The following is a 17,874-nucleotide window of genomic DNA, read 5'->3' as shown; positions in this document are numbered from 1 at the left end:
GGACGTGAATGTGGAAGACAAATGCCATGAGATCAATCATCCACATGTCAGCACATGAACTCATCCATCCATCCACAGCTGGACTGCAATCATTGACAATGGAAGGAAACCTGCACGTTCACAACAATCATTTCCACTTCCCTTTCCAAATGATGCTCATGAAGACATTGGAAACGTGCTGACCGTGCTCCATAAACACATCACCACCTCCTTTTTACCGTTGGATGTCACCAGGACATGAATTCGTTGCTTGTCGTGTGAGCACATGAATGCTGACATTGTGAAATGGGATGAAACCAACGAAACTGGGATGAAACGTTGGTCTCCTCTCCAGCGTGTGTGTGTGTGTTTCAGTGCTGATGGGCCTCTAACCAATCAGACGGCACATGACGGGCTGGGCCGCATCAGAACCAAAATAATCCACTTTGAAATGGATCTCTTCCAAAACATCCAAAAAGGCCGACGTGGCTGAGAAGAATGTCCTGAAAGAAGAAATGAGTCATAAAAAGATGAAATATTCCATTTAGTTGGAGATTCCATTCAAACGGGAGACATTTGAACCAGGAAATACAAGTCAACACCAGGAAACACGTAGCTCAATAAGCTAGCAGTGGCAAAGATCACCAGTAGCTCAATAAGCTAGCAGTGGCAAAGATCACCAGTAGCTCAATAAGCTAGCAGTGGCAAAGATCACCAGTAGCTCAATAAGCTAGCAGTGGCAAAGATCACCAGTAGCTCAATAAGCTAGCAGTGGCAAAGATCACCAGTAGCTCAATAAGCTAGCAGTGGCAAAGATCACCAGTAGCTCAATAAGCTAGCAGTGGCAAAGATCACCAGTAGCTCAATAAGCTAAGTGTCAGAGGTCACCAGTAGCTCAATAAGCTAGCAGTGGCAAAGATCAACAGTAGCTCAATAAGCTAAGTGTCAGAGGTCACCAGTAGCTCAATAAGCTAGCAGTGGCAAAGATCAACAGTAGCTCAATAAGCTAAGTGTCAGAGGTCACCAGTAGCTCAATAAGCTAGCAGTGGCAAAGATCAACAGTAGCTCAATAAGCTAGCAGTGTGAAGGTCATGAGTATGTAATGTAGCCCCAAGAGGACACAAGCCAGTGTCTTAGTGTCTTATTGTGGCGGTCCCAAGCCTGGATAAATACAGAGGGTTGTGTCAGGAAGGGCATCCGACGTAAAACTTTTGCCAAATCAAACATGCGAATCAAGTCTATGACTTCCATACCGGATCAGTCGAGGCCCGGGTTAACAACGACCGCCATCGGTGCTGTTGACCTGCAGGGTGCTGGTGGAAATTGGACTATTGTTGGTGGAAGAAGGAGAGGAGGAAAGTGTGTCCGTAGGAAGAGAGAGAAGAGGAACGCCAAGAGTATGGGACTGAGAGTTGGGACGTTGAATGTTGGAAGGAGGAGGAGTTTGTTAGGAATGTCCTGGAGGTAACAAGAGTGTCAGAGTGATGAGTCTGAAGCTAGAAATGGAAGGTGTGATGGTCGATGTTGTTAGTGGGTATGCTCCACAGGTAGGATGTGAGCTGGAGGAGAAGGAGACATTCTGGTTGGACTTGGATGAAGTGATGCAGAGCACACCTAGAAGAGAGAGAGTTGTCATTGGTGCAGACTTCAATGGACATGTTGGTGCAGGAAACAGAGGGGATGAGGAGGCCATGGGCAGGTTGGGTACCAGGAGAGGAATGCAGAAGGACAGATGGTGGTTGACTTTGCAAAAAGGATGGAAATGGCTATAGTGAATACTTGCTTCCAGAAGAGGCAGGGACATAGGGTGACCTATAAGAGTGGAGGTAGGAGCACACAGCTAGACTACATCTTGTGTAGACGCTGTCATCTGAAGGAGATCAGTGACTGTAAAGTAGTGGTAGGCCATAGTGTTGCCAAACAGCATAGGATGGTGGTGTGGAGGATGACTCTGGTGGTGAGGAAGATGAAGAGGACAAAGACAGAGCAGAGGACCAAATGGTGGAAGCTGCAAAAGGAAGAGTGTTGCATGACTTTTAGGAAGGCGTTAAGACAGGCTCTGAGTGGTCAGGAGGTTCTTCCAGATGACTGGACAACTACAGCTAATGTGATCAGGGAGACAGGAGAGTACTTGGTGTGGCATCTGGAAGGAAAGTAGACAAGGAGACTTGGTGGTGGAATAAGGAGGTACAGGAGTGTATACAGAGAAAGAGGTTAGCTAAGAAGAAGTGGGACACTGAGAGGACTGAGGAGAGTAGACAGGAGTACAGGGAGATGCAGCGTAAGGTGAAAGTAGAGGTAGCAAAGGCCAAACAAGGCGCTTATGATGACTTGTATGCTAGGTTGGATAGTAAGGAGGGAGAGACTGATCTATACAGGTTGGCAAGACAGAGATACAGAGATGGGAAGGACGTGCAGCAGGTTAAGGTGATTAAGGACAGGGATGGAAGTCTATTGACAAGTGCCTGTAGTGTGATGGGAAGATGGAAAGAATACTTTGAAGAGCTGATGAACGTGGAAAATGAGAGAGAACAAAGACTAGAAGCGGTGACTTTTGTGGACCAGGAAGTAGCAAAGATTAGTCAGGATGAAGTGAGGAGGGCATTGAAGAGGATGAAGAGTGGAAAGGCCGTCGGTCCTGATGATATACCTGTAGAGGTTTGGAAGTGTCTAGGAGAGGTGGCAGTAGAGTTTCTGACTGGGTTGTTCAACAGGATCTTAGATCATGAAAAGATGCCTGAGGAATGGAGGAGAAGTGTGCTGGTGCCCATTTCTAAGAACAAGGGAGATGTGCAGAGCTGTGCCAACTCCAGAGGAATAAGTGAGTTTGGAACTGCCAGGCAGGAGGCCTAGAGGAAGACCAAAGAGGAGGTTTATGGATGTAGTGAAAGAGGGCATGAAGGTAGTTGGTGTGAGAGAAGAGGATGCAGAAGACAGCGTTAGATGGAGGCAATTGATTCGCTGTGGTGACCCCTGAAGGGAAAAGGCCAAAGAAGAAGAAGAAGGTGTTAGAATAGAATAGAATAGAATAGAATAGAACTTTATTGTCTGTTCTATAGAACAGAAATTTGTCTTCCAACACGGCTTATAAAAATTCACTCACAATGAAGTACAATATAAAACACACAACAAAACATACTACAATACAAGAACAACAGTGCTACCGGGCGCTGCTTAACATAGTTACTGCAACTGGAATGACGGATTTCTTGGAGGTGTTTTTGCGGGCCAGTGGGGTTCTGATGGCAGCAGAGTGGAGGAGTGGTGCAGGGGGGGTGTGGCATCCTCAGTGATGAGAGTGGCTTTCTCAGCACTGATCGCCTATACAATTCACAGAGGGGAGTCTGAGGTGTTTGAGTGATTTTACTGGCCTGGTTTATGATTCTTGACAGTTTTGTTTTATGTTTGAGTGTGAGAAAGTTGTACCAGGAAGAGATATTATATGTGAGGATGGATTCTATGAGTGAAGTGTACACAAGAGTTAGAATGTCTTTGCTAACATTAAAAGATCTCAGTCTTGTCAGGAGGTGGAGGCGTTGTTGTGCCTTCTTGAAAGCAGAGTCTGCCTGGTGTCCAAAAGACAGGTTCTTGTCTATGTCCATCCCCAGGTGTTTAAAACAGTCAACCTGCTCCACCTGCTGGCCATGAATGACGAGAGGTTGAAAGAGGCTTGCAGTGCCTTTCCCTGTGGCTCCACAGCACAACTCCTTTGTTTTAGAAATGTTACATTCCAATGAGCTCTGAGCAAAGCCACAGACCAGAGTGTGGACCTGCTTCTGGTACTGTGTCAGAGCCTCCATGTCCGTGACGTGTGCCACCAGAGCCAGGTCGTCAGCATACTTGATTAACGACAGTCCTTCAACAGCACATGAGATGTTGTTGGCCCGTCTTTAAGACAATTTGGCTGGACCTAAAACCATTTAAAATGCTGTGGCCTATCACATAAGAATTCCTTGATCCATAAAATGAGCATCGTATGAACCTGGAGTGATGACAGATGTTGTAGCAGTGTGTTGTTATTTACAGTATTAAAAGCTGAGGAAAAATCCATGAATAAAATCCTTGTGTGGGGGGGTGTGGAATCCTGCTGCTTGGTGACCTGATCTAAAAGCATGAGGCTTGCCTTCTCTGTGCCACACTTAACTTTGTAAGCGCCCTGGAGAGGGTCCAATTTGTTGAACAATTCAGATCTCAGCTGGTCAGCTACGACCCTCTCCATGCACTTACAAAGGACAGAAGTCAGGGCTATTGGCCTGTAGTCCTGCAAACCCTTTGGTCTCGCCTTGTTTGGAAGGGGGGTGATTGTTGATTCCTTCCACGATCTGGGGACTGTGCTAGAATCCAGTAAGAGCTGGAAGAGCCTGGTGACCACTCCACCCAGCTGAGTGGAGCACTCTTTGAGCACCCTGCCTCAGAGTCCATCAGGGCCCGCTGCTTTGTTGGGCTTCACTCTGGCCAGGATGGTGGTCACCAGCTGTTCATCAATGGTGAGGGAGTGGGGACTGTGGGTCTCAGGTCTCCAGGCAGATGTTGTGCTGTTGTTGTTGAACCGAGTGAAGAGGACGTTGAGCTGTTCTGCTAAGGAGGCTGGGTCCGGACAGTCAGCCTTTTCAGGTTTTGTTGATCTGCCCATCATGGTATTCAGGCCCTGCCATGCCTCACGTGCATTTCCTGATGTTAATTTCCTCTCCACACTATCCTTGTATTTCTTTTTAGCTTGTGCAGCCTGCCTCCTGAATTGCTTCTGTAACTCTCTCACCCTGTTTTTGTCACCCTGGAGAAATGCTCTTTTCTTCTCCCTTAGACAGTTTTTCATGTCCTCAGTAACCCACCTGTTGTTATTTGGCTAGATGGTTACCTGTTTAATAAGGGTAACTAATCTACTATCTAAGGGTTATAATCTACACAATGTTTATGACACATACCTGTCTTTGTTTTTGGGGAACTTGAAAATGACAAATGTGGTCTTTTGGAGGGTCTATTAGAGCAATTCATGGCTGAGCAGTGTGCCCAGGACATGTTTGCAATGCAATGTTTCTGGATTCTGCTCACCATCATGGCGGCCAAACCCGCGGTGTCATAATACGGAAGTGGATGCTGAGTCTGCACCCGTTGTAATCACTGAACTCTTGCTGCGCATTGGAGGCTTGAAGCCACAGGAAGTATAGAAGTCGCCATGTTGTTTTACCCAAAACAAGAAAGCCTAACAACTAAGAGGAGTTCGAGATGCCGTCTTGTGCTGCTATTAATTGCACAAATCGTGATACTCGCGAGAAGGGACTTACATTTCACAGGTAGGTAAATGCTTATAAATAATACAAATGGTTGAAAAATAGATACTTTAAATCTGCAAGCATCTTTTCATCTAAGTAGTTGTAAATGAGCCCTTATTCTCCTTTAGATTTCCACACTGCAATGTTCAACTTCTAAAGCAATGGGTAGTAAATATGCGGAGAGACAGGTGGATTCCTGCAGCCAGATCGCAACTCTGTTCAAGTCATTTCACCGAGGAGAACTTGGACAGGACCGGCCAGACTGTTAGATTACGACAAAATGCAGTTCCAACAATATTTGACTTTCCTGATCATCTTCTAAAGGTATGCTAGCATTTAACTTTGATACTACGTAGATCCTTATCGTAACAAATACCTTGTGAACACTGAAATTCAATGTCTTCAATGGAATTTTTGTTAATTCGTGTTAATTTTTATACCGAAACATAATAAATGTAGTGAATGAAGATACATGTATGTGTATGCGTGTGCTTTTTTGGGTGAAGCAAGATGGCCGACCAATGGCTTCATGCGGTCAACAGGGACGCCCCTTCAGTGGTTGTAAGGCACGTCTCCTTGATGCTAGCTACAACTACCGCCCCCAAATCAATCACAGCTAATCAACTTGCACCAATTTGATCCTGCCGTTGACTGACCAGTGAGGTGGAAATGACAAAAACGATGCATTTACTGGCGGTAGGAAATAATGGTTTTCAGCAACACTTACTAGATGTATGCCTGTTTTGAGATCTAAATTGTCCATAGGTATGAATGTGAGTGTTTGTCTATATGTGCCCTGCCATTGGCTGGACACCAGTCCAGGGTGTACCCCACCTCTCACCCCAAGTCAGCTGGGATAGGCTCCAGCATACCCCCGCGACCCTAACGAGGAGAAGCTGTAAAGAAACTGGAGAGATGGATGGACACAATTACAAACTTGATTATATAAGACTAGTACTGTGAGCAAAGCATGTGTCCAATCAAAGTCAGTGGGGGGTTTCAGGTAGGAAACACTATCACCTATAATGTGAAAATTGCCCAATCCCATTCTAAACAGTAAATATTTTTCAACAAAATGAAACCCTGAAATTTGAAAATGCATGTTTCTATTTTCTCATTCCAATGTGTTGGAAAATGGTGCTTATAATGGAAGTCAATGGGACAAAAGGGTGGGAAATTTGTACCTGACCCTGAAAAAAATATGACAGCATCAAAATCAAGTTCACTACTAATCTTATGTATACTTCAGCCTAATCTTTGACAGAGCCCCAGCCCCCAAACATTCATTATAACAAAAATAACTTGTTTTGTTTTCTCAGCAATAAGAGTGACATCATTGAATCAAATGGGCATTTAGGGGGTTAAAATAATATCAAATATTTACATGTTTGGTATTTTTTTTATTAGAACAAGTTGATTGCAAGATGTAAGCAAAAAAAAAAATTGAAAACATATTACTATGTTATGTTTTTATAGCAGTTTTTGTGACTAGACTTTTTGTCCTCTAGGGATGTGGGGAATCAAAGGGACACCAGAGGGTTAAAGGGTTTAAAAAGTATACATTTACAATTAAACCTCTAAAACGAGGGAGGCTGGAAGAGAGTAGTGGAAGTGCATTTTCTTCCCTCCTTGTCAAGGGGAGAGGCTCAGCTCCATTCACCTAACCACAAACAATTTGATGCCTCAGTGACACAGTGAATGCAAAGTGGAACCTAAAAGTGTCACAAACAGCAACAACAAACAATGACAGAACAGTTCAAAAGTGCATTTATTTTCATTTTCAGGTATTTTAGTTATTGTTACTTTGTCACACTGTAAACATCAAACAAATGGGAGCATCTCAAGTAAGACTACAAGTTGTCAAAATTACTGCCCAGCAGAAATTTTAGAACAGATGCAGATGATCAAAATATGTCAAATCTAAAAATAAATGAATAAATACGGAGTTGGACCTTGGTTTTCCTAAGACTTTCTATTCCTGGTAAACCATCAAGTTATTTACTATTAAAGCAAAGTGTGATGCTGAGAGATGCTCACAAACAAAATGGCAGCTGAATGGTTAAGATATTTGACATACTGGTGGCGTACAGTACAAAAGAAGAAGATATAAAAACATGCAAATAGACAGCACCAAGATGTGGCTAACGCTTAGCAGCAACACAAAAATGTTACGTTGAACAGCTCAAGGCATTGTCAGTATAATGAATCACTTCAATCATGCAGTAAGCTTTAAATGCTTCAAAGAAGACGTTGTACAAAATGACACAATTAACCCCTTTCACACAAGACATCCTGCAAAATTTCTGCATCCAAGTCCAAAGCGTAAACGTGTGCCTTTTATACAGAATCTACTACTGTGTGTGTGTGTGTGTGTGTGTGGCCTAAATGGCTTTCAAATGTTTGCTGTGTGAAAGGGGCCACTGAAGAATGAAGTTCCACTTCTGGTGTTTTCTCTTTGGCTTTGCTCCTCTTGCAATTTCCTGCTTGGCTGCACATCTTTGGGTCCTTTTACGAAATAAAAGTAAGTAGTCTTCTTGTTCAGAGTTCTGCCAGCTCCAAACACGCTAATGCTTCTTCTCGAGGTAATTAGAAGGGACCCACCCTTTCCTTGGCCTGCTACTGTCCAGCACTTTGCAGTACCACCAACCATTGGGGTTTCTCTCAAGAACCTCCAGACTGGTCCCCTCTGGGAATCCCATTGTCTCCTCGTCACCATTGTAATCTGCTATGGACACGTAGACCTCGCGGAGGTTGTTCAGGATGATGTGGGGTTTGGGTCTCACGGCGGACACAGGGAGGGCATTCTTCTGAGGGCTGCTGCTCAGGAAGTCTGAGCTACCTATGCCGGTTGGGTTCCTGCTGGGCAGCGCTATGTTGTTGGGTGCCAGACTGCGGGGCATCGTGCCAAAGGAGGCGTTGCGTCGCACGGTGGGAGTGGAGCGAGGGTGGTCGGTGGAGTTGAGGGACTCGTTTCTCCTGAGAGACCCGACAGGGCTTGGACTATCCCTGATGGGAGCTGAGATGAAGACCGACTGAGGACGAACGACTTGCTGCTGTTTGCTGCTGTTCTGTTTGTGTGACCCAAACAAGCCAGCCGGTTTGGAAAAAAACCCTGGAGGCTTGGAGGGAATGGGTGGAGTCACTTTCTTTAAGTTTTGGTTGAGGTTGTTCATGGCTTGGACCCTTTGCTCATTCTTCTCCAGGCTGTTGGACTTGCTGAGGCTACTGGGTTTTGAAGGAGTACCATCAGATTCCGATCCCCCCACATCATCTTGTAGGCGCACGGGCTCCAGGTAGTATGTCGGCGCCCAGCCCTCGACATCCCCCCACCGGATATACCACCATCCGCTCTCCTGCTTCTCCAGCACCAGCACCTCCACCCCTGCCGGGAAGCTCAGCTCAGACTCTTGGACCTTCTCGTAGGGGTCGGTGGTACGATAGAGGACGCAACCTACCAGGTCGGAATCTCCCCGGCTGCCTTTGGAATAGATGGAGGAGAACTCTGACGACGTGCTCTGAGAAGAGAAGGAGTCCTCAGAGGAGACAACAGAGGCCGTCTCAGAGTCCTCTCCTTTGGTTTTAGTGCTGTTCTTAAGCTGGCCTGTGGGCCGCAGCTGTCTTCTCAAGGTGCTGATTTCCATTTTATCTCCACTGGATGCCTTCACCAGCTGCGGCTTAGGCCTCACCACTGGCTTTGGTTTGGAGGAGGATTTGGTGTTGGGGGGGGATTTGTTCTCCTCTTGAGCTTTCTTGGGTCTTGACATGTCTGGGGTTGACTCATTGGAGGCTGATTTTGATGCGGACCCCTCCTCACTTTTGGCTGAATGTTGGCTTCCGTTCAAGTCAATCTTGAGTTTGTTTGCTGCAGATCTCCACTCCCCCAATTTGGAGATTTTCTTGCCGGTTTCTGATGAGGCACTCGTCTTGGAGGAAACGGAGTCCCGGCTGCACTGCCTCTCAGGGGTCTCCCTGAAGAGCCGGAAGCCATCATTCTCATAGATGCACTCTTCCTCTCCCTCTGCCTCGTGACCATCTTCAAATGACTCCCCCATCCTGAAAGAGGCGCTGTGGAGCGATGACGCCGGGGACGTTTTTGAGGACAGCTGGGAACCCTTGTCGGAAGACGTGTCCTCATTCTTTCCATCCACCAAGGAAGCTTCACCTCTCAAAAACTCAAACTCAGACTCCAGGTCCAGATCACCGATAGCTGGAACATCATACTCCGGCTCTTCATACACGGGCCTCCCTGGAGACATGGGAGACTCAGGAGTTTCAGAACCAGGGCTGCTGGGAGGGGCCGTCTCCATTGAGTCTTGTTTCTTGACAGGTGGAGCCGGGGGTGGAACTTTGGGGCGGCATAGTGTGCTCGTCCTACGATTCAGGTTGGGCTTCTTGCGTTTATCAATGTAGGAACACGGAGCCCAACCCTCCTGCTCTCCTATCTGGACGTACCACCAGCCTCCAGAGTTCTTCTCAATCACCTTAAAAAAAAAATCACACAAAACAAACGTATCGTTACAAATGAAAATATATGTACGAGTGAAAGACTACGGTTGTTACCTCTGCTTTCTGACCCCCGTTGAAACTGATCCCATCAGATATGCAAGACTGGAACTCTGCAATGGTGTAATACTCTGCTTCGACTGTAGGGGGCTCTGGTGGTGACGGCAAAGGAAATCCCTACAAATAAAGGAAGATACAGTATTGCTTCAACACTTAATAAATATGATTAGATAAGCATTGCATGGTACTGTATTTCCATGAGTGTGTTTAAAGTGACGTACATGTAGTACATATGCTACACTGGCCAGACACTTCATGCATAATCTATGGAGCGCTCATGTAAAAGCCGAAACAATTCAATAAAAAAAAAAAAAAGAGTCCTGTGAAATTACAATTTTTAATTAGATTAATCATGGGTTTCAAATGAATTAATCATGATTAATCAACACTTTTTCTATATTTTTTTTAAAGAAAGACACATCTTAAAAAAATCTATTTACTTAACACTAGTTTCTTTAATAGTAGCAGAGCATTTGAATCACACTAACTGTGTTATTAGGAGCAATGAGGGGTTGCGTTCAAACGCACCACGTCGTTTACGTTGAATTCACATTTTGAGTGTATTTTCTGGGAATTCTGAGCATACTTAAATGCAGAAAATTGTACTTCCGCATTTTGAGTTATAAAAAGTAATAAGTAACAAAGTAATAAAAATATCCACTTATTGTCTTTGTTTTTCTGCTTACTTAGACGCATATAAAGATGTTCTTGTGATGTTCAGAGTGTCACTGAATGCATCTCGCAGTTGTGTAGTGACAATGAGGAAGTGTTGCTCCGACGACGAAGGGACAAAAGGCGTGTTTGTGAGTTGGAAATACATACACTGCACGTTGTTGGAATTGCACCGCTGTTGATGTATTGAGCTTAGAATAAAGTTATCAAGGAGCATCAGACTCTGTGGGGAACTACACTGTGCTGCCGTCTGTCGTCATAACAGTATGCGTTAATTACGCAAAAAAAAATTAAAGTAATTTATGAAATCAATTATGTACCGCCGTTAACGCGCTATTTTTGACAGCCCAGAATAAAATAAAAGACTAATGAAATAAAACACAATGATTATTTTAAAAGAAATAATAAAGTAAACAATTCAATTTGATTCAAGGTAACTGATTTATATAATTAGTCTACTGACGTCATGACATGGTGCAAGTGTACCTATTAATGAGAAACTAAGAGTGAGTGTTCAAGCGCTGTGTACAGTACAATCCACATGTCATTTACAAGAAGCATTCCCACCAGGGTTGTATCCCTGCGGGGGGGAGGTTTTTGCCTGAGGACTGGGGAACCTGTAAAACAGAAAATAAATATTCATTTGGAGACCCACAATGATTTCATTTTAAATTAGCATTGTCAAATAAAATCAAAAGCATGAATCACCAAATTGTGAGTTTTTTTCCTTTTCATCCAAACAATTGAGAAAAATATTTAGTTTATTTTTTGGACAAAAGTGTAAAAAAATAAATGGCCCAACAAACAATGTGGAGCAACATGCATGCATACATGCAACACACAGCGATCACTAAACAACGTCTGTGTCAATGTACTACTGACAACACTGACGGACCAATTTCCACCCGATGAGGTGCAATGCGGGCCACGGCTGGCGAGGCCTGCTCTGCTGTTCCTTTGCCGTCCTGGACACCACTAACAGGGCTGGAGTCAGAAGACAGCGCTGGCAAGCTGATCTCCTTCTGGGTGACCTGCGGGCCCTCTGAGAGCACATCCACGTCTTGCTCGCTTGGGGCTTTTTTGTTGAGCAGGTTGCTGATCTCCATGATGTTGCCAATGATCTCCACCGGGCTGGTCTCTGTCTTTTTCCGTGGAGAGAGGTCCTCCTTCAGCTTCTTTAAGTAAGATGCTGGAGCCCAGCCCTCCTTATCCTGGTACCTGTGAACAAATGCTGTACAGGTAAGCCTTCTAAGATGTTGCTGAAATGTCATTCTGTGCATTAAGTGAGGCTAACCTGACAAACCACCAGCCTTCCAGGTTCTTCTGAATCACTTCTACAGTCACTCCTTTTTCAAATGCTATTTCATCCTTGCCCTGGCTGGCGTAAGGCTGCACTGTGATATACTTCTCTTCTGGCAAAGACAAAACACATTGATTGTTTCATTTTAAACCACATAATATCACACCATGAAAGTGCAACATACTGTATGTATTTAACAGACATGACAACAAATGACTGTTTCTTTCTAAATAAATAAATACAATGCAGTTGTCAGTGCCGTCTACTGCGGCTAATCCTGCAACTCAAGTCACAACACAAGATGTTTTCTTAGTAAAAAAGCAAAAATGCAAATAAATGCAATCAAGTGGCTCAAGAAGGTCACAACACAAATAATAATTTTTAAAAATCGTAACGTTAGATTATTATTTAACAGTGGCAGGTCGCACTTTTCCACAAATTTGCGTTTCCGCGTCATGTGATTGTTGTTAGCAGCTGACACGTAAAGTGGCTGTTGCTTGTTGTTTAGTGGAGAATAAATACCACTTATCCTCCACTCCTGTCTCCACGTGAGTAGTATGTTCACTCACAACAGCGCGGCCGGACTGGTGCCACTCAATGCTAATGAGGCAGCGAACAACCTTTGGCAACACATGGAAGCCCGGTTCCGACTGCAAGGAATAACACGACGTGACAAAGTATTTTCACGTAGTGGTTGTCACGGTATGACGCACAATTTTAGTGGTTTTAAAACCGCAACCTTTTCATACTGCAGTACACCTTGAAACCGCCAAACAGCCCCTGCCTAATGGACAGACGTGCTTTTTCTTTCAACATATTTTACTCAGTACACTGAAACAAATATTGTCTTGCAACGGAGGAGGCTGCTGTTGTGATCAGTTTGCTTTTTGGGGCAGAAATAAGTGCACAACACAAAAGATGAAGGACAGACAGAGCTGGCAGGAGCACAGTCATTCAGACGCTCTAGAAAATTCAAAGCAACCCTAAAGGAAATATACCATATAATAATCACAAAAAACGGATCAAAACCAGGTAGTTGTTTCCACAGCTCCCTCTGTTGGATCCGGCGCTGCACTGCAGTACTTCTTTAAACTGAACTGAACTTTCTGCGTCCTGTGCATTACAGGTAAGAAGTGCATGTGACTGTAAGTGAGCTCGGAAGTAAACGACCAAACATTCTATTATTATGGGCCACACGTTATGAAAATATCACACCATGTTGGACACAAGAGTCATTACTATGCACATGACAATAAAACTCTTGAATCTTGAATCTTGAATCTTTAGCAGATGCGTACCACAATATTCCTCCTCTAGAGGCTGCCATTCATGTACCGGTCTTTATGTTAACTGCAGCTTCAGCAAGCCAGCGTCCTTGGCCTGGTGACAGTACGCTTCTCTTAACTCGGCACAAAATAGCGAACAGAGGCTCCGTGATGATTTATGCATTCCTTCCCAGGCCAATGGGCATTGCAAAGACCTCTCTGAACTCTGCCCAATGCTGTCCCAGGACAAAAATTAGAATAGGAAGAAGACAGAATCCATTTCTGCTTAGAAATAATTCACTTTTCCTTTTCTTTGCCTTTTTCCAAGACTGAGCAGCAGCCGACAGGAAGTAGGATAGTCATTCCCTGTACTTTCAATACTGCAGTAAGATCCAACGGAAGGGGATATTTATGTATGTATTATTTTCTTTTTGGACGTACGAGGTCTTTGTGTGAGCAAGCTGGTAAAACATTTTCCTCTCCCAAGCACTCTCAAACAACATCCAGCCCAGCAAAGAGGGGAAACTCTGATTCAGATGTTTTGTTAACCGCAACGTGCATTGCCTCCATCGGTGTTTGACTTGATTCTGCTGGACTCAGCAGATTTTTTTCCCCCTTTTTTTTCTCAAGCAGTCCGAATGTGGAAACTACGCTCTCTCTCCTCCAAAAAGCCAAGCACAAGTTTTGGGCTGACCCCAATAGCCTCGTTTCTCCTCCTCTGGAGATGCCTCCTGCCTCAGAAACCATCTCAGCCTGGCTATGAGGAACAGAAAATGATTTGTTCATATGTTCAATATTAGTCGTGATCTGCACTGGTGAGGCTTTATAATGTAGCTTCAGACATTACACTGTTGCACGCCACCTTCTTGGTGGGTTGGAGTTGTGTGGAGAACTGGCTCTGTTTTGTTTTGTTTGTTTCACTGAAGGCTAAAACTGTTAAGCTACTCATTTAATCCTTGTCTCCCTGGCCTATGCTAATATTTGGAAGAACAACCACTTTTGGTTACCCAAACCTGAGCCAAAATGTCTGCCACAAGCCTTGCTATACAGTGTTCCCTCTCTACAAAGCGGTTCTCTTTATGCCGACTCGCTGTTACGCAGGGTTTTTTTTGTGTGTGCAATCTTTTACAGTGTAGCATGTTTGTTTTTTTTTTTACAGTGTATAAACGTGCATTGTGTTCTGCATCCCGATTGGCTAAGGGACTGTAGGGCCTGACTAATTTACATAAATGTTTGACCGCTGCTAGGGCTAATACTTTAGTGCTGTAAGTTTGTTTCTCCCTGACAAAACTCCCAATGTGGACGATATGACTTGAATGCTTTAATGATCCTGATAGCATGAATGCCCTGATTGATGCCCGCTCACTGGCGAAGTCACCAAGTGAGGATGAGGAAGAAGAGGACACAGTGTTGAGAACGACGAGGAGGAAGGACTAACACTTGATCACTTGGCAGCCATGGTGAGAATGGCCAATGAACTCCAGCGAGCTGCATAAGCATGGGACCTTCTGATGTTTCCTTCATGACACTTCTCAAATATAATGGAAGAAGGCATGTCTGTTTATAAGAATATTCCGGCCCGGAAGAAAAGAGCGCCAACAACGACCCATAACGCTGTTCTTCACTCGGAAAAAGACACCTTCACCAAGGGCTTCAGTGGAAAACAATGCTACAGCAGAGCCGCGCCAGGACGAAGCCGAAGACACACGGTCAGAAGAACTGTAAAATAGGCGTGAGTCACTATGAATCATTTCTTACGTGTCCAACCTCCTAGATTGGTCATTAAAATTGCATTTGTCATTTCTAAAAGCGATCATATTTTTTATCTTTGTAGGAAAACGTTTATATCCTGTCAACAAATAAATACATCAACTTCTACGACTGGATTTCATGTAGTTTAACCCCCGCGTTAAACGAGGACACATTGTATTGTATTACATATGATAGTAATGGTAAACACAATCACAAACCTTCAACAAAGCCATTTTACAACATAAAAGTAGCGGTGAACTCACGCTAATAAGCTACTGATTGATTATCTGGCTCATTAAGCATTTTATGAGGCAACTTGCACCAACATGGCCGCCACAAGTCTCACCATAAGACAGTTGAATGATGTGTTTAAAAATACATATAGAACAGTAAACTGTCACGTTCTGTGTCTGTCATGTCTTGCAGTTCCCTACCGAGCCGGCTGGGGTGGAGCTACCTGCGCACACCTGCACACTATCACTTGCAGCTGGTACTTAAGCATGGCACTCGGACTCATTAGGTGCCAGATCGCACCTCGTTGCTTCGTTGCTCCTCGAGCCTTCCTTGCTCAGCATATCCCGACTGGTGGTCTTGCTGTAGAATGATTGTGAGTACTTCGCCCTGCTCGGCTATTCCAGCAACAGTTGTTACCTGTGGTCTGCTGCTTCTGTTTTGGCCTTTTTCCTGCTACCTTTTGTAGTAGTGTTTTTTTGGTTATCCTTAGCGTGGCTCAGCCGGTGTGTTTTCAATGGACTCCATTCACATTTTTTGCACTTTGTTCTACCCATTATTATTATACTGGACATTAAAACCTTTGTTCACCACCAAGCGTCGCTCTCTGCGTTGGGAACCCAACTCCGGCTTAGCCACTCATGACAGTAAACAGTTCAGCAAAGCTATTTTGTAACAGAAGAGAATGAATTGGAAGCTAAAGCTACTGATTGAAGCCTCGATTACCTGCATCATTTAGCAATTTATAGCAATTTATAAGATTTGGTTACATAAACTTCAGCCAAAATGGTCGCCACAAGGCGCACGAGAAGGTGGTGTGCGTGTGTGTGTTTTAAATATAGTAAATACAACAACAATATTTAAACAAAGACATCGTGGGAAAGGCTTCTTGAGACATCACCTGTACTTCTGTAAAGAAGGTGTCGGACGTTTCGCTCCTCATCCGAAGAGCTTCATCAGCAAACTAACAAGTGCTGGTAGCTTAGGCCTTAAATACAGTAAGAGTGGGCGGAATTGGTGTGCCAACACCCTCCTCCTATTGGTTCCTTACACTAAGACTGGGCGGAGTAGTGGTATAATCCTCTCCTGCTATTAGCACCTCCGATAAAAGGGAAGTGTCGCTCCCTGAGTTGGGTATGAACGACTCTGATACTGGCTCGTTAGCATCTATTGTTCTGGCTCGGCCCTGGCTCCACCTCATTTGCAAGACTAAGAGCTGTGGGTTTTGGTCTCAGTAACCCGCTGAACACAGGGTCCAAATTAAACCTCAAACCACCATTCCGATTCAATGATGGCTTCTGTTGTTTGACAAAAATAGCTTCCTTTACTCCTCTTTCAAACCATCTGTTTTCTTTGGCCAAAATCTTTACCTCGCTGTCCTCAAAAGAGTGATTGGTTGCTTTAAGGTGTAGATGTACTGCTGATTGAGGACCACTAGAATTGTCCCTGCAATGTTGATAAAGCCTTTTTTGGAGCATTTGCTTAGTTTCCCCAATGTAGTGTTCTTTGCATTCCTCATCTTTACAGTGGATGGAATAGACCACATTGCTCTGTTTTTGGTTTGGAGCCTTGTCTTTAGGATGCACTCATTTTTGTCTCAGGGTATTTACTGGTTTGAAATAGGTAGGAATTTTGTGTTGCCATAAGATCCTCTGGAGTTCTTCACAGAAGTACAGATGACGTCTCAAGAAGCCTTTCCCTCGATGGACAACTCCTGTACGACTGAGAGCCTACACAGACGCATTAAAGACAGTTTGCAACAACTTAAAGTCACCGTTTTAAACTACAGTTGTAACACTGCTTTTAACCCTTTTTTTACCCATTGCCTAGTTACCTATTTGTAAGGCAAGGAGCCATATTTGGTTACCAAAGCATGAGCCAAAATGGCCCCAACAAGCCTCACTAGAAGGCTCCAAATAACAGCAAGGGTCTTCTCCTCTCTGATGTCGCTAGTTGCTTTTGACAAAAATACACCAAGAAGGTTTGGAATTTTGCCAAATGTAACGACAAAGTCTCCAAGTTGGCAACACTGTCTGGACCAGACCAGAATGTCCCTTTATCTCCCAAATTTTCCTTATTTTGAAACTGTCAGGTATTGAAACTAAAAGTAACACTACTCAACACTATGCTACTCTATGGTTATCATCATACTTTTCCTGGCACATGAGGAGACACGTTTGGTTGACACTGTATGACTTCTGAGGTGTGTGACTTTAACGCTCCACTGGGATTAAAAGTCATGACAGGAGAGCATCTATTGCAGTATTCCAGTGCAACAACAATGCCAGTTAGTGGTTAGTGGTGGTGGATTTGCAACAACATGACATGAGAGATGTGTGATCACATGACAGGAGAGGACGAATCAAGACAGAAGGCAGCAAAGAAGCAGCGTCTGTCTCACTTCACCTCGGCTCTGCTGCCGGCTGATGACACCCCCAAGCGTCCATCTCCGGTCCAGCCTCTTCAGATGGGCCTTGTGTCGCTTAGTAACTGACAGACAAACGATGAGCACACAGCCGTCAACAAACAAGCGAGTGCAAGCGGGGGGAAAATAAAGGTTAAAAGTAAAACACACAAATATAATATGAAAGAAACGATACGGAGTGCCTTGGTATAAGCTGGAAGACAAGTTAAGACTGGAATGAGGGCTGGCGGGGCAGACGGATGGAGGGATGGAGGGTGGCATTGGTTACAGGGGAAGTGTTAATTAAACGAGGGCATTTTCTCTCTGGCCTTTAATTAAGATGATGTTAGCATGGTTCCCCCATCCTGTCTTATTGGAGCATGTGGGCCACACATTGCTGCCCCAGGAAGACTCCTGGAACAGCTGACAATGTAC

At 44.4% G+C, this 17,874-nt stretch overlaps 1 protein-coding gene across 9 annotated transcripts in view; it reads right to left on the bottom strand.

The window, feature by feature from the left end:
• Positions 1 to 6,601: 6,601 nt before the first annotated feature.
• The window catches only part of LOC129193654 (SH3 and PX domain-containing protein 2A-like), an 87,932-nt gene continuing 76,659 nt past the window's right edge, over positions 6,602 to 17,874 (bottom strand). For 2 of the 9 annotated variants that reach the window (XM_054798075.1, XM_054798074.1), the window contains exons 4-9: positions 17,442 to 17,525; positions 11,782 to 11,899; positions 11,383 to 11,705; positions 11,040 to 11,104; positions 9,813 to 9,932; positions 6,614 to 9,733 (exon numbers count right to left, since the gene is read on the bottom strand). In XM_054798075.1, the coding sequence (XP_054654050.1) occupies positions 7,817 to 9,733; positions 9,813 to 9,932; positions 11,040 to 11,104; positions 11,383 to 11,705; positions 11,782 to 11,899; positions 17,442 to 17,525 (2,627 nt within the window). In that variant the 3' untranslated portion in view covers positions 6,614 to 7,816. Of the gene's footprint in view, positions 9,734 to 9,812; positions 9,933 to 11,039; positions 11,105 to 11,382; positions 11,706 to 11,781; positions 11,900 to 17,441; positions 17,526 to 17,874 lie in introns of all 9 variants that reach the window. The other 7 variants (XM_054798068.1, XM_054798069.1, XM_054798073.1 and 4 more) reach the window with 7 other exon arrangements.

Source organism: Dunckerocampus dactyliophorus, chromosome 14 (genome assembly GCF_027744805.1).
Source record: "Dunckerocampus dactyliophorus isolate RoL2022-P2 chromosome 14, RoL_Ddac_1.1, whole genome shotgun sequence".
Lineage (NCBI taxonomy): Eukaryota > Metazoa > Chordata > Actinopteri > Syngnathiformes > Syngnathidae > Dunckerocampus > Dunckerocampus dactyliophorus.
This window is presented reverse-complemented; position numbering and strand designations above follow the sequence as displayed.